The sequence below is a fragment of the Vulpes vulpes genome, chromosome 1 (assembly GCF_048418805.1).
Source record: "Vulpes vulpes isolate BD-2025 chromosome 1, VulVul3, whole genome shotgun sequence".
In the NCBI taxonomy this organism is placed as follows: Eukaryota; Metazoa; Chordata; class Mammalia; order Carnivora; family Canidae; genus Vulpes; species Vulpes vulpes.
This window is the reverse complement of record NC_132780.1, coordinates 6,716,691-6,729,850: the sequence shown is the minus strand read 5'-3', so window position 1 is coordinate 6,729,850 and position 13,160 is coordinate 6,716,691. Positions and strand designations below refer to the sequence as shown.

The window sequence follows — 13,160 nt, the reverse complement described above, 5'->3', positions numbered from 1 at the left end:
CAGGCTCCATGCACCGGGAGCCTGATGTGGGATTCGATCCCGGGTCTCCAGGATCGCGCCCTGGGCCAAAGGCAGGCGCCAAACCGCTGCGCCACCCAGGGATCCCCTCTCTTCTACTTTTGATTGCCCTTCATAGAGCACTGTGCTCTGTAGTGACATGCAGTGAGCAGACCAAGCATTTTCTGCTCCTCTGAGTGGAGCTCCAGTCCAGGATTTCTTTTAAAGGATCTTCAGAAATCCCTGGCTTCATCTATAAGAGCCAGAAGTAGAAGACCATGAGCTACAGATTTGGAGAAATCTAGATTCAAAACCCTGCAATGCCACTACTAACTGCAAATTTGAGTAAATGACTTCACTTCTTTGAGGTTAAGTTTCCTTTGAATTAGGATTCATGGGCTTCTCCCAAGGATTCATACACATAACTCACCAGAAGCTTAAAGTGCTTAACATGCAGTAAATGTATTTGAGATGCAGTAAATACTCACTGTCCGCAATAAGGCCAGTGGTAGCAATACAAGTGAATAGTATCAGGTAAGAAAGCCATACTTAGGGAACTTGTGATCTTAGTTGGGAACCAGAATGTGTTGGCTATGAAGATTATGAGAATTGTGATTTCTTGTAAACCATCCAGGTGGTTGGTGGCAGAAACCGTTGTCCAAGGCTGGGCCTGCCCAAGTGTCCTGTGCTTTGGGCTGGAGGCTCCACCATGTCTTTGGGATGCCTCAATGGCTGAGGAGCTCAGTGTCTTGTAGGCTGTAGAACAAGGATCTGCCCAGGGCAGGTGAGAACAGGCCCTTCTGGGCTCAGATCAGTTGGGAAAGCTGTTTCCTCTAAATACATTGTGTACAGTTGGATCTTCTGGGGTTGAGGGCAGGCAGTTTTGTTATTCTCCCTAAAATCAAGAAAGACAGACCGTGTGTGTGTGTGTGTGTGTGTGTGTGTGTGTGTATCTCACACACACACACACACACACACACACACGGAGTGTGGGGGAGAAAGAAGAAGTGTCAAAAGCAGGAAGATTGGGGCAGCCTGGGTGGCTCAGAGTTTTAGCACCGCCTTCAGCCCAGGGCCTGATCCTGGAGACCTGGGATCAAGTCCCACGTCAGGCTCCCTGCATGAAGCCTGCTTCTCCCTCTGCCTATGTCTCTGCCTCTCTCTCTCTGTCTCTCATGAATAAATAAATAAAATCTTAAAAAAAAAAAAAGGCAGGAAGATTGAAACAGGAAAGGGGAGGAAAATTCATTCTCCGCCTTTGTGGGGGGACTCCAAGGTCAGTCTGGTGACTCAAGTAAGGCTGCTTTTGCTTCTTCCTCCTTTGCCTTCTCAAGCTCTGTATTTCTCTAGGATGAACCCAAGAAATAAATGATCTGTTTTTGCAACCCTAAAAGCCATTATTTATGTGAATTTATATTTCTCCTCTCCTTCATTGAATGCATTTTTTATTTTGAAAGATTTGAACAGTGGATTTCTTTTTCCTAAAACTTCCTGCTTCCCTAAGCTCCTCCAAGGAACTTAACCTGCTCTCCAGGTCTTCTTCCAGTGAGTGATGCCACCAAAGGCTGCTGTCCCATAAGTGCTCCTGTGTTTACCAAGTATCTCAGTATTCATTCAGCAAAACCACTTGGCATTCCTTAAGTGCATATCCTTTCATCAGGAATACTGATGGAGTGGAAATCCTTGCGAGAAATTTTATGCCTTCCTTGGTAGAGTGGTCATTTTATGAAATGGTTAAGTGGGATCCCCGGTTGCAAATTTGGGTTTTCTAATTAGACAAGCAGGTAATTGATGTTGACTTGCAGTCTCAGTATTTGCCCATATCTGTAACTCTTTTGAGATTTTTAAGACTGAGGATACGATAGAGATATGATAGATTGAGTGTATGGAGTTATGTGATATTCCAAGAAGTCTGTGCCAGGAAGAAAGCAATAAGTGGGTCCATTTTGAACTTCTCTCTGTATGCTCATCTTGAGTCACATCATTGTGAGTCTGGATCCTCCTCCATCAGTTCAGGCAGATCAGGAACAAGGAGAGTATGATCAAGGACAATTTATGGGAACAGGAACAATATAACCAGATGCATAAATTGTTGAGAAGAAATGACTCATACTGCAAAAGAATGATAGAGAACTTGTGCAAACTAGTATCCCAAAATAAGATGGAAATGTCATACAAGCTGGTAAAAATGATACCTATTTTAGAATTTTTGATCACATGGAAAAGTGATCAGCCTTTAATATTCTGGTATATTTATGGGTATGAGTTTTTAAGAAATTATTAAATTGTAAGTAAATCATCATATAAATCATCTAGTTATATTCAGATCCTGTTTTCAGAAATAGAAATTTTATAAGATCTTTTTGAGTGATTCAGACTTTTAAAAAGTCTTTTTTTGTTGGGAGAATAGAAAGGAGATAGTCACAGGTGTTGTATGGTGAACATAGAGTATGCCATGTGCTTGCATGTATAGTTTTATTTACTTAGAAACACCAGTTGTCTGAACTTTGGTTATTCCCAGACCTGGGGGGATAATGGAAGAGGTAGAGCCCAAGAGATTATTTCTGTAGTTGCAGGCATGCTTAAGCATGATGTGTGTGCCAAGAATGGTGTACTCCAATCACTCTTATTTCCACACTGAACCATCCCTGTTAAAGGGCCCAGCACAGTCTATTTTCTCAATATTGTTACCTTACTAAATTGCTTTCTCCATTTTCTTTTTCATTCAGTTGTAAAGATTTTACCCATCAGTTTCACAAATAGCATATTGATCTTTGGTTTCAGGGCTTCAGGTTCAAAGATGTCGCCATTTACTTCTCTCAAAAAGAGTGGGAATGCTTGCACTCTGCTCAGAAGAGTTTGTACCGAGATGTAATGTTGGAGAATTATAACAACCTGATCTCACTGGGTAAGTTATGTGCCCCCCCACCCCCAATTTTAGAATTAGCCTTCCGGAATTTTATGTTCTTTGTTATGAATTTCTCATGAGTGCTTCTCAAATGTCTGGCAGAATTAATGATTCTTGTTGCTTCCCAAAGAAGGGATTATCCCTCATGAAGTTAGAATTGGCTGCTCCATTAGACAGTTTTTTATTGTTCTTCTGACTTTTATCCCTTCCATTGACCCTTAACCTACTTACTCTTTCTTAATAATCATGGATGATTTTAATTCTGGTACACATACAACATAACTTTGTCTTTTTTTTTTTTTTTTTTCTTTTTTGGGCAGGACTTTTTGATTCTAAGCCAGATGTGATATTCTTACTGGAGCAGGAGAAGGAGCCCTGGATGGTTAAGAGTAAGGAACCAAAAGAATGGTGCCCAGGTGAGTGATGGTGACTCCTATGGGGAAGACCATGACTGGTGGTCACTCAGGGGCCATTGAGAAGGCAGCACATATGAGTTATTGGTAGAAAAGCTTGCTGATAAATTCTGAGATCCAGAGAAAAAAAGAAGGTTGTTTCAGCATAAGGCCTCAAATTTTCACTTCATTATCACTCTTGCTATCCTCCGTCTTATTTGCCTCTGATTTCAGGAAGGAAGCCCATTCTTCCTTCCATGAGATAACTGTTTTCCCTGTACTGTGTGTCCAGTTTTGTCCTGACTTTTTAAAGCAGCTAGCTCTATTGAGATATAAATCACATATCCTAAAATTCACTTATTTAAAATATACTGTTTGGGGTTTTTAATATAGTCAGAGAGTTTTGCAACTGTGACGACAATCTAAATTTAGAAACTTCTCATCACCCCAAAATGATACTCTATACCCATAAGCAGTCATACACCCAGCCCTAGTTCTTTATTTCTGTAAGGTTGGTAGTGATGTCCTTCTTTCATTCCTGATATCAGTATTTGTCTTCTTTCTTTTTTTTTTGTCTTGGTCAATCTAGCTAAAGGTTTGCCAGTTTTGTTGATCTTTTTCAAAGAACTAACTTAGAGTTATGTTGATTTCCCTATTTTTCTGTTTTGTTCATCTCTACTGTAGTCTTTATTATTTTCTTCCTTCTGGTATCTTTGGTATCTAGTTCTCTTTATCTCTTCTCTCTTTATCTAGTTCCATAATCTGAGTTGAGATTTTTCTTGGGTTTTTTGTTTTTTGTTTTTTAATAGGCATTTTAGCTGTAAATTTCCCTTTATGATCTGTTTTAACTATACCCCATAACTTTTGGTATGTTTTTCTTTCACCCAACTCAAAGCATTTTCTGATTTCTCTTGTGATTTCTTCTTTGATGAGTATGTTGTTTTCTGTTTCCTTGTTGATCTTCTGGTTAGCTAATCTATCCATTATTGAAAATGGAGCATTGAAGTCTTCAGTTTGTTGAAGCATCTTTTTTTCTTCAATTCTGTTTTTGCTTCATGTACTTTGGGGCTCTCTTATTAGGTACATACATGCTTATAGCTGTTACCATTTCTTTTTAGCTTTTTATTTTGAAATAATTTAAGACTCAAAGGAGTTACAACAATAGTACAGAGGTTACTTGTACCCTTCACTCAGCTTTCCCTAATGATAACATCTTACCTAATCCTAGTACACTGTCAAAACTAGGAAATTGATGTTGGCACAATAGTAGTAACGAAACTCTACAAAGACTTTATTCAGATTCCACCGATTTTCTAATATACTCCGTTTTTATTTTTATTTTATTTTATTTGGTATAGATTACTGTGAAATTTTATGTCACATGCAGATACATATAACCACAACCACAATTGGGATACAAAATCTTATATATTTATAAAGTATTTTTAAAACAATGCTATATGCTTAGTTGAATAAAAGCCAGATATATAGCTTTAAGAGTCAGTGTTGTTTTGATTGTATAAAAAGAATGCTACAGAACACTGGATGGAAACAAAAGGTAATGATGAATAACCTAGGAAGTAGCTAGGGTCAGGAAGGATGCTAGGCCTGCTGGAATTAGATTCAATTGACCTTGTAGAGAAGAAATTGACCTTGTCTTAGTCACAGGCCCCTCCTGGGAATGATGTGTCTGATGGAGAGAGAGGCCAAGTGTGATTATAGTTTAAGATTTGGGGTCCTTTCTGGCCCTTTCTTGAATTCATGAGCAGTGTTCAGGCCAGGAAGAGCCAGTCTCACCAGCAGTCTGCAGAAAACTTAAGGGCTGTTTTAAATCCCTAATCACTGATTACCTTGCAAGTTTTCTTTTTTTAGAAACCTAGCCTGTATAATGGCCAGAGAAATGAGGGGTCTATTTAGGGAAGATGGTTATAGGTAAGGCAGTATTGTGAGAAAATATTAGGGGCAATATTATCAGACTGGTAAGATTTTTCAGATCATGACAAATGATACGAAGCTGGAAGGAGGAGTAGAAGGATCTGGGCAGTATGGTGGGACTGCTCTACCAAGGTAGAAGAATCTATTCAGTGAAGGCCTTAAGGCGAGAGACTTGGGTGGATGTCCTGGAAAATCTGAATGGAGGTCCATTTCATGCAGGGCCTTTGCAGTAAGCCTAGGAGGTTGGATTTTTTTTCCTGAGGACACTTGGCAACCATTGAAGGTTTTAAACAAGATAGGAACGTGATTGAATTTGATTTCTAAGACCTCTCTCCAGCTGTCCCTTAGAGACTGAATCAGAGGATTCATGAGTAAAAATGGTGAAACTTGGTAGGAGCCTGTTTGGGAAGTCCAGATGATTTGGCCTTGCACTAGAATGAGATCATGGAGTAGGGAAAGCGGAGAGACTGAAGATCAATTTAGAGAAATGATTTTATAACAGTGATCAGTGATTGTGCAGGATAGGAGCAATGGGAGCATCCTTGATGGATGTTACTTTTTGATTTGAGCATTCTTTTAAGGTCCAAATTTATTATTCAAATCCATGCTTTTTACAGTTTTTCTTTTCTACAAGATTGTTTTTCCAAAATATTTAAAATTACAGTATTTTTTTTAAACATTTTATTTTATTTTTATTTATTTATGATAGTCACAGAGAGAGAGAGAGGCAGAGACACAGGCGGAGGGAGAAGCAGGCTCCATGCGCCGGGAGCCTGACGTGGGATTCGATCCCGGGTCTCCAGGATCGCGCCCTGGGCCAAAGGCAGGCGCCAAACCGCTGCGCCACCCAGGGATCCCTAAAATTACAGTATTTTCTGACATCTGATGTCTGGAACTTCCCATACAGCATAAAGGGCCAAACTTCCCATACAGCATAAAAGGCCAAAATCATTTTACCAGTCATTATATAGTTCTTGCTTTTAGTGCCCCTCTCTGAAGTATAACCTTGTAGCATCCCCAGTGTAAGTGGCATTATCATTAGATCGCAGATATAGATCATACATTAATCACAGAAGAATCTTCTTACCAGTTGTTCTAGGTTTATTCATCTCTCTAGATTTTCCAACTGTTTATCTTTTCTGCAACTTGCTTTTGGCTGGTCCAACTACTCTGGACTTTAGCAAGAACAAAGAGACTATCCTAAGCAGCAGGGTGCCTGCACAAGCTGTGACAACTTACACGAAGTATCTCCTTGTGTCTCAGCCTCTTTGATTTCTTTTTTTTTTTTTTTTAAGATTTTATTTATTTATTCATAGAGACAGAGAGAGAGAGGCAGAGACACAGGCAGAGGGAGAAGCAGGCTCCATGCAGGGAGCCCGATGCAGGACTGGATCCCGGGTCTCCAGGACCACACCCCGGGCCGCAGGTGGCGCCAAACCGCTGCGCCACCGGGGCTGCCCAGCCTCCTTGATTTCTGAGTAGTAGTTAAGTAACTGTCCAATGTCATACAACTAGCAAATCATGGAACTAGGATTCACACCCAGGCAGCCTGGATCTTTGCTCTTTCTCACATCATATAACTTGTCATAAATGGTAGCCATAGTGTCCTCAGTTTCCATTAGAATTTTTTTAGAATTACATAAAACAATTCCATTGTCGTGTAAAGGTAACAATCTTCTAGGAGACTAGTATAAGCACATGTACAAATATATTCTAATGATGCTGGCTTGTTTATGCATTACTGCCATGTGCATAGGAAGTGCTGTGGAGAGGGCAGTGAAGCTGTGAAGAAGCAGAGGTAGGAAGACAGTTCCCTCACCTATTAAATAATTAAAAACACGAAGTGATTACTCTGATTCTCACTGTTGTAATGTCATTATCTTTAGCATGTCTACCTTTATTTGCACTGGAATATCCTTAATCTGGCAATTAGTTTAGTTAACATTAATTGAACTATGTGCTAGGGATTGATTATATCATGGTGAGTGACATAAGTATTATGGTAGTTCTAGGCTACTTTGGGAGAAATATCAATAGATAAATTAATAAATGTGTAATTCCAGAATTAAGAAAAAAAATTACAAAGGCAAAAAAACAGGGTACTTGACAGAAAATTAAGATATTTACAATGAAAGAAACTGGCCATGCAGGGATTCTGGAGCAGAGCACTCATGGCAGACAAAGCATTTCCTAATAGAGTCTAAGATGAGAACGTAATTGCCATGATAGTTCATTGGAAGCCAGTAGAGTAGGTACATAGTGAGTGAAGGTGAGAGCATCTTAAAATGAAGGTGACTAGAGAAGCAGGGTTCAAATAATGCAGAGTTTTGCAGGTCTAGTGAGGAATTTTGTATTTTATTACAAGTACAGATGGGATGTACTGTGTTTAAACAGGGAGTCCCACACTTTGAGTTGCCTCTGAATCCCTGAGAAAGATTAATAAAAATGCCAATTCATGAAATAGTATTTACTCTGCAGATACACTGAAGGACAGATAGGCAATACAGAAGTAAACAAGTTAAAGTATAATATCTTAGAGTTTAGAGGTAAAGTATACTGATGTCTGCAAGATGGATGGATGTAGAGAGAGAAAGATACATGATGAGGCAAGAGCCAAATGTTTATTAATAGAATCTAGGTATGGGAATATGGGTGTTCACTGTCTCAGTTCTTTTAATTTTTCTGTATATTTGAAAGTTCTCATAATAATGTTGGGGAAATAGATGATATGTGATGATAAATGCACTGCAAAAAAATGCAGTAAGTAGAGTAATGAGGCCCCCCCTGTTTTGTAAAGAGTGGTCTCATGTTTGAGTAGAGGTCAGAATGAAGTACTTGAACAAGCCGTATTAATATGGAAGTTCTTTACAGGCAAAGATTCTGAAGGAGTAGTGTGCTTCACAGGTTTGAAGAACATCCAGTTGGTCAAGAGCTGGAGCAGAATCAGTTAAAGGGAGAAGATCTGCTATGAGGTCAGAAAGAGGTAGTGTAAGACAGGTTTAGGGAGGGTTTTGTAGGCCTATAAGGACTTTGACTTTTACTCTGTACCAGTGGAAATCCAGTGGAAACTGGGGCAGAAGAAAAGCCTAATCTAGCTTACTTAACAAGAACACTCTGGCTTCTGTCTTAGGTGTGGGATATTAAGAGGGCAAGAATGAAAGTAAGGAGCCCTGTTAAGAAAGTGTGTTAACTTGGTGAGAGATGGCTTTGGACAAGGTAGTAGAGATACTGGTAGAAGTAGTCAAAATCTGGATATATTTTGAAGGTAGAGATGAGAGGACTTGCTGTTAGAATGTCCTACTCCTTTAGATTCTCATTTAGTGGGTGCCTGGGTGGCTCAGTATTTCAGCATCTGCCTTTGGCTCAGGTCCTGATTTGGGGTCCTGGGATCGAGTCCCCCATCAGGCTCCCTGCGGGGAATCTGCTTCTCCCTCTGCCTATGTCTCTGCCTCTCTATGTGTGCCTCTCGTGAATAAATAAATAAAATATTAAAAAAAAAAGAAAAAGAAAAAGAAAGAACGATTTTCATTTAGTTCGTCTGCAGTGGTTCCTGGACATCATATTTGTAACGTTCCTCAGCTAATTCCAAATTTCACCAGAGGTGAAGAACTACTTCTTCACAAGCTCCCCTCATTTTCTCTATTCTCATCCCCCACCCTCCACATCCTAGGCTTTTTTTCAAATTTCAGAAAGTGCTGTGTTTAGGAGCTGTTTATTCACTAGTATTTTTAGTTTGCCATTTCTACCTTAGAACTTTCCTGTCTCCTGCCACGTGAAAATACTTCCCATTTTCTTTCTTGTTATCTTACAGATTGGGAGTCCAGAAGAGAAACCAAGAATTTATTTTCCAAGGAGCACAGTAATGAAATTAAATCATTGCACATGAAGATAAAAAGACTTACAAGTTCTGACCTTGAGTGCACTAGGGTCAGAGATAACAGAGAAATCAAATGCCACTTGGAGAGACAACAGGAGGGACATTTCAGACAGGCTGTCATAACCTCTGAAGAAAGGTCTGCTGCCATTCAGTGCACAGTTCAAAGTGTACCTCAGACAATTCATAGTAGAGGGAAAACCTATGAATGTAAGGGATGTAAGGAAACTTTCAGGTGCCAATCACACCATATTCAATATGAAAGAAATCATAATAAGGAAAAAGACCCTAAATGTGGAGAGTGTGGGAAAGTCTTTAGTAGTAGGTCAAACTTGATTAAACATCGGAGAATTCATGAAAGCAAAAAAAGTAAAGAAAACAAGAAATGTGCCTTTATCCATGGCTCTGAAATTACTAAACCTAAACCTCAGAGCATTAATACTGGTGAGAAACCTCATAAATGTAAGGAATGTGGGAAAGGCTTTCATTCTAGTACACAACTTAGTAAACATCAAAAGATCCACATAGGTGAGAAACCCTATAAATGTAAGGAGTGTGGGAAGGCTTTTCCATCTACCTCACAACTTAATTTACATCAGAGAATTCATACTGATGAGAAATACTATGAATGTAAGGAATGTGGGAAAGCCTTTACCCGTCCTTCACACCTTCTTCGACATCAGAGAATTCATACTGGTGAGAAACCCCATAAATGTAATGAATGTGGGAAAGCTTTTCGTTATGACACTCAACTTAGTCTTCATCAGATAATTCATACTGGTGAAAGACGTTATGAATGTAAGGAATGTGGGAAAGTATATAGTTGTGCCTCACAACTAAGTCTACATCAAAGAATTCATACTGGTGAGAAACCTCATAAATGTAAGGAATGTGGGAAAGCTTTCATCTCTGATTCACATCTTATTCGACATCAGAGTGTTCATACTGGTGAGAAACCATATAAATGTAAAGAATGTGGGAAGGCCTTTCGTCGTGGCTCAGAACTTACTCGCCATCAGAGAGCTCACGCTGGTGAGAAACCCTATAAATGTAGGGAATGTAGAATGGCCTTTACTTGTAGCACAGAACTTATTCGACATCAAAAAGTTCACACTGGTGAGAGACCCCATAAATGTAAGGAATGTGGGAAGGCTTTTATTCGAAAGTCAGAACTTATTCATCATGAAAGGAGTCATAGTGGTGAAAAGCCCTATAAGTGTAAGGAATGCGGGAAAGCCTTTGGTCGTGGCTCAGAACTTAATCGACACCTGAAAATTCATACTGGTGAGAAACCTTACAAATGTAAGCAATGTGGGAAGGCCTTTATTCGTGGCTCACATCTTAGTAAACATCAGAGAATTCATACAGGAAAGCGGAGTGAATGAAGTCATGTGGGAAGGCTCAAAATGTTACTGACCTCTGCAATGTCATACTAGTAAAACACAAAAACCTCTGATTTTTAAGGAATGTGGGAAAACCTTTGAAAATAACAATATCGGAGTTCACACTATGGACTTTATTTGAGGGCTGGAATTTATCTGATATGTGTTACTGCTGAGATACTTTATAAATGTTAGGGATTGAGAGGGTTTTATTTATATTCCAAAATTTATTAAACATCAGGATTCAATTGGTATAAAAGTGAGAAAACTCCCTGAATGTAAGGAAAGTGGGGAGGCTTTGGAAGGCAGTTAATGTGTCAGACAGTTGTACAAATGTTTCTCAACATCAGGGTCATTTGCCTTGTGGGAAATCAGAGGGTTCATTAAAATATAAATGTTATAAATATAGGAGACCAATTTGCTTTAGCTAACAAGTTATTCATCTCATAATTCATACTTGAGGAAGGCTACAGGAATGTTAAAAATGCAGCAGATTCTTCTGTCCTATTTGTAAGCTCATCCTCTAAAATGGAACTGAAGCAGAGTAAGAAAGGATTTAACCAATATTCAGTCTTTACTTGCCTTATAGGGCAAATTACTTAACTGGGTCTAAACTTTCTCACTTATAAATTAGCAATATCAGCCCCATCTTGTTAGTATTTTGAAGATTAAATAATTACATACTACATACTGTGGCTCATATTTAAAGTGTATTAAACAAGAGCTGCTTTTATTTTCATATTTGTGGATAGAAATCATATTAGAGAAAAGCCTTATGTGTGTAGTGACTATAGAAACATTTTACATCATCTTTTCATTGAATATCAGGTAATTCCTTCTGGAGAAAAATTAAAAACTGAAGCTTTCATTCATCTTGCCCTCTTGCCTCACTAGGAGAAAGGAAATAAGGCAAGTTATAATTCAGAAAGAATGACAAAGAGACAACTATATGTTGAAATTTGTAGGCTGCGACAAAGCTATTCCTAGGAAAATTGACTTCTTTTAATATATGTAGAAAATGTGGACAATTAATGGCCATGATTCATTGCCAGTTCACTGTACTTGGTGAACTGCCGGTTTTAATAGGTTCCCTGTAAACACTTGTTGAAGTAAGAGGAACGAAAGCGTGAATGAAGAAGCATTCGGCTCTAGTGTGTAGAGAAGCTAACAAATTAAGAGAGCAAAGCCAAACAAAACAAAACGAAAACCTTGAAAACATATTGGGATGGGGGAAAAAAATCCTCAAGCATCGTTAATGAGAGAAAATGTAACTATAAAAAGGAAATTTTAAAGAAATGAGGCAGTATTGTGGCAGACACTGTTGGGTGCCTATCCATGCTCCCTTTACCAGGAGCACTGCCTGTTGCCCATCTAAAGTCTAGGTCTTGCTCTCCTAGTTTGCTTTGCATCTGCTTTGCATTCCTAGCCATAGAAGACCTGAGCAAAAGTCTGCACGTATGCTTTAAGTTTTCTTTCTTAACAAAATAGGAAATAGTCCTCTTACATTACAGGATGCATGACTATATGTCTGTGCGATACCTGGAATTGTGGCCCATGTTGCTGTCAGATGCGGTGAGAGGCTAAGATTGGCACAGCAGATAGATGGGAATTACCTGCACTCCTGACATTTTTGGGCTAATGAAATAATGCAGAGCTGTCCTGTCTCTGGGTTTTTAGTAAAATAAGAAACTTCATGCATGTGTTGTAAGTTTATACTCAATTTTTTATGATAAACTTGAGTCCTGGAAAAAATATTTTTACATATTTATTCACCTTAATATTTAGTAAGATGAGAAAATGTTTATATTCAACTTTTTATAGTATATCTGAAATTGCGGGAAAAGCATTAAATATTTTTAGACAAGTGTATACACATATTCTATTTTGATTAATAAGACACAGGAAATGTTTTCTTTTTTACTTCTAACATTGTATAGTATGTATTGATATTCAGCTTTTTTTAAACATGTCTGAAATCCTGAAAGAGTATTTTCCTGAATAAAGTAAGGACCAATAAAAAACTGATTAAAGAGGTATACCATGATTCCTCTAGTATCAGCATATCTAACAGATAAAATCTTCTAGTCTCCAAGATACAGAGTCACAACTATGAGGCAAGCATAACTCTTTGAAGAAATTTGGAAAAGGACAACATCCAAATCAAATCAGCTATAAAAACAATCTATATTTATGGTATATGAATATTCCAATTAAAATAGCAAGTCAAGGGCAGCCCGGGTGACTCAGCGATTTAGCTGATCAAGAGACCTGGGATTGAGTCCCACGTCGGGCTTCCTGCATGGAGCCAGCTTCTCCCTCTGCCTGTGTCTCTGCCTCTCTCTCTCTCTGTGTCTCTCATGAATAAATAAATAAAATCTTTAAAAAAAATAAAAATAAAAAATAAAATAGCAGTCAAATTTAGCAGCCTATTGGAGGAAATGGAGGGGGGGCAGTTTAGTCCAGAAAAAAATAGTTCACGACCTTTCCCAATTGTTTTGTAACGTAACGTATAAAGGTAGTGTTTACACATTGAAAACTAGACCTTAAAATAACTATTTCCCACGGAAAGCAATAAATGAGAAACTATTATAGCATGTATGTTCAACTGCTATGAAGTCACTGCAGTTATCCACTTAATCCTACCTCCTGGGTTACCCACACATTGGAATAAT

General features: G+C 38.6%; 1 protein-coding gene across 8 annotated transcripts in view; it reads left to right on the top strand.

Moving 5' to 3' along the window:
- ZNF568 (zinc finger protein 568) overlaps nucleotides 1-12,524 on the top strand; it is an 82,449-nt gene extending 69,925 nt beyond the window's left edge. For all 8 annotated transcript variants that reach the window (XM_072747698.1, XM_026010208.2, XM_072747747.1 and 5 more), the window contains 3 exons: nucleotides 2,782-2,905; nucleotides 3,226-3,321; nucleotides 9,044-12,524. In XM_072747698.1, the coding sequence (XP_072603799.1) occupies nucleotides 2,782-2,905; nucleotides 3,226-3,321; nucleotides 9,044-10,491 (1,668 nt within the window). In that variant the 3' untranslated portion in view covers nucleotides 10,492-12,524. The remainder of the gene's footprint in view (nucleotides 1-2,781; nucleotides 2,906-3,225; nucleotides 3,322-9,043) is intronic.
- The last annotated feature ends 636 nt before the right edge of the window (nucleotides 12,525-13,160 follow it).